General features: G+C 40.3%; 1 protein-coding gene across 1 annotated transcript in view; it reads left to right on the forward strand.

Annotated features, from left to right (window-relative positions):
• The first annotated feature begins 566 nt into the window (after positions 1-566).
• ppp1r2 (protein phosphatase 1, regulatory (inhibitor) subunit 2) overlaps positions 567-1,513 on the forward strand; it is a 35,612-nt gene continuing 34,665 nt past the window's right edge. Inside the window, exon 1 of the mRNA XM_056448211.1 lies at positions 567-928. Within this exon, the coding sequence (XP_056304186.1) occupies positions 804-928 (125 nt within the window). The 5' untranslated portion in view covers positions 567-803. The remainder of the gene's footprint in view (positions 929-1,513) is intronic.

Below are 1,513 nucleotides of genomic sequence, written 5' to 3' on the forward strand. Positions count from 1 at the left end.
TATATCTAATTTATTAATAAAAAATACTTACGTTTTCAGTGTTTTGAGGGATATTTGGTGTTTTCTGGCCTACAGTATCCTCTGATTCGCTGCTTTGGAGGTTACTGTAGAACTCAAACTATATAAACTACGCATCAAATTTGACTTTTTCGCTATATGTAAATAAAAACACCTATTTTACAGGAAATGTGTCTTGTGTGAACAGTTTCAGACTGTTGAATGACTTCTTGCATAGGCGCGATTATGCATTCATAATGGTATGAACTATTATAGGGGGGGTCAAATGAAAACCTATGTTTTAATATTCAATTTATACATATTATTTAAGACACAGATCACATAAAACTATTTAATGAGCAGAATTCCACATAAATCTTGGCATTCGGCTGCGATCAAGTGTTAACAAAGGGGGTGAGATCCTCCAACCCCCCCTGTAATTTGCACCCTGGTTGTACTGCTCCAATACTGGACCTTACAGCCTCACCCAAAATGGCGCAGCAACTCGACCCACTAGAGTTACGTTTCTATGGCAACCCCGCTACTCTCGCGAGAACGGAAAGCGTGAGACCGACTGCGGCGCCCTATTTCCTTTCCTCGCTGTAAATGGGCAAGTGCGCGAGTTCTGTCAGAAATCAAGTCCTCTTTTTCAAACTTTCCTCACAAACAGCGTTTAACTTTCATCTAAGGCGGGCGACACAGCGAGTTGGGTCGGAGGGTGGTTTCGGAGCAGCCACGGCGCATTTCAGTCGCTTGTTTGAGTCGTAAACAGTGTAAAAGAGGAGTTGTGGGTGGGTTTGACGGTTATGGCAGCACCGCGACCCATTAAAGGCATTCTGAAGAACAAATCCAGTATTAAAGTCCGAGCAGAAGAACCAGTTCAGGACATCCCAGAGCCAGGAGCCCCTCTAAACTCTGAAGACGACCCGCAGTGAGTAAACCTCTTTTTTATTTGTATGAATACAGCAGACAGAAACACTGGGCGGCAGTTAAGATGAGAGCTGTCAATCAAACTCAAACTAACTGTCCATCAAATCAAACTCTGACATGATGAGAACTAGTACTCACAACTAGTCCTGTACTGGCTTACTGGTTTGTGCCAGATATATTACTGGGTTGGTTGGTAGCTGAAGCTGCTAATAGGTTAGCACCTGCCCTGTCAATGTCGAAATAATAAACCACCCTGCAGGATTGAACTCAAATTGATAGAGGTAAAGTTGGTTTTATATTCGCACATTCATTCATTTAACTGTCTCTATATTGTTTACCACGCTTATTTGAATATTTAATCAGAATTAGCATTTAAGTATGACTTCAAAACAATATCAACACTATCTAATTGACTGTAAACATGGTTGTCATTGGCTGCTAATATCAGAATCAGAATCAGTTTTATTGCCATAATTTGATTTCCCAATTTAAAATTTGCAAAGAACACTTTTCTGAAGGTATGTTATTAAGCAGAATCTCTGAATATCCGAATATAAAACCAACTTTACCTCTATCTCAAGTTGAG

The sequence above is a fragment of the Danio aesculapii genome, chromosome 22 (assembly GCF_903798145.1).
Source record: "Danio aesculapii chromosome 22, fDanAes4.1, whole genome shotgun sequence".
Lineage (NCBI taxonomy): Eukaryota > Metazoa > Chordata > Actinopteri > Cypriniformes > Danionidae > Danio > Danio aesculapii.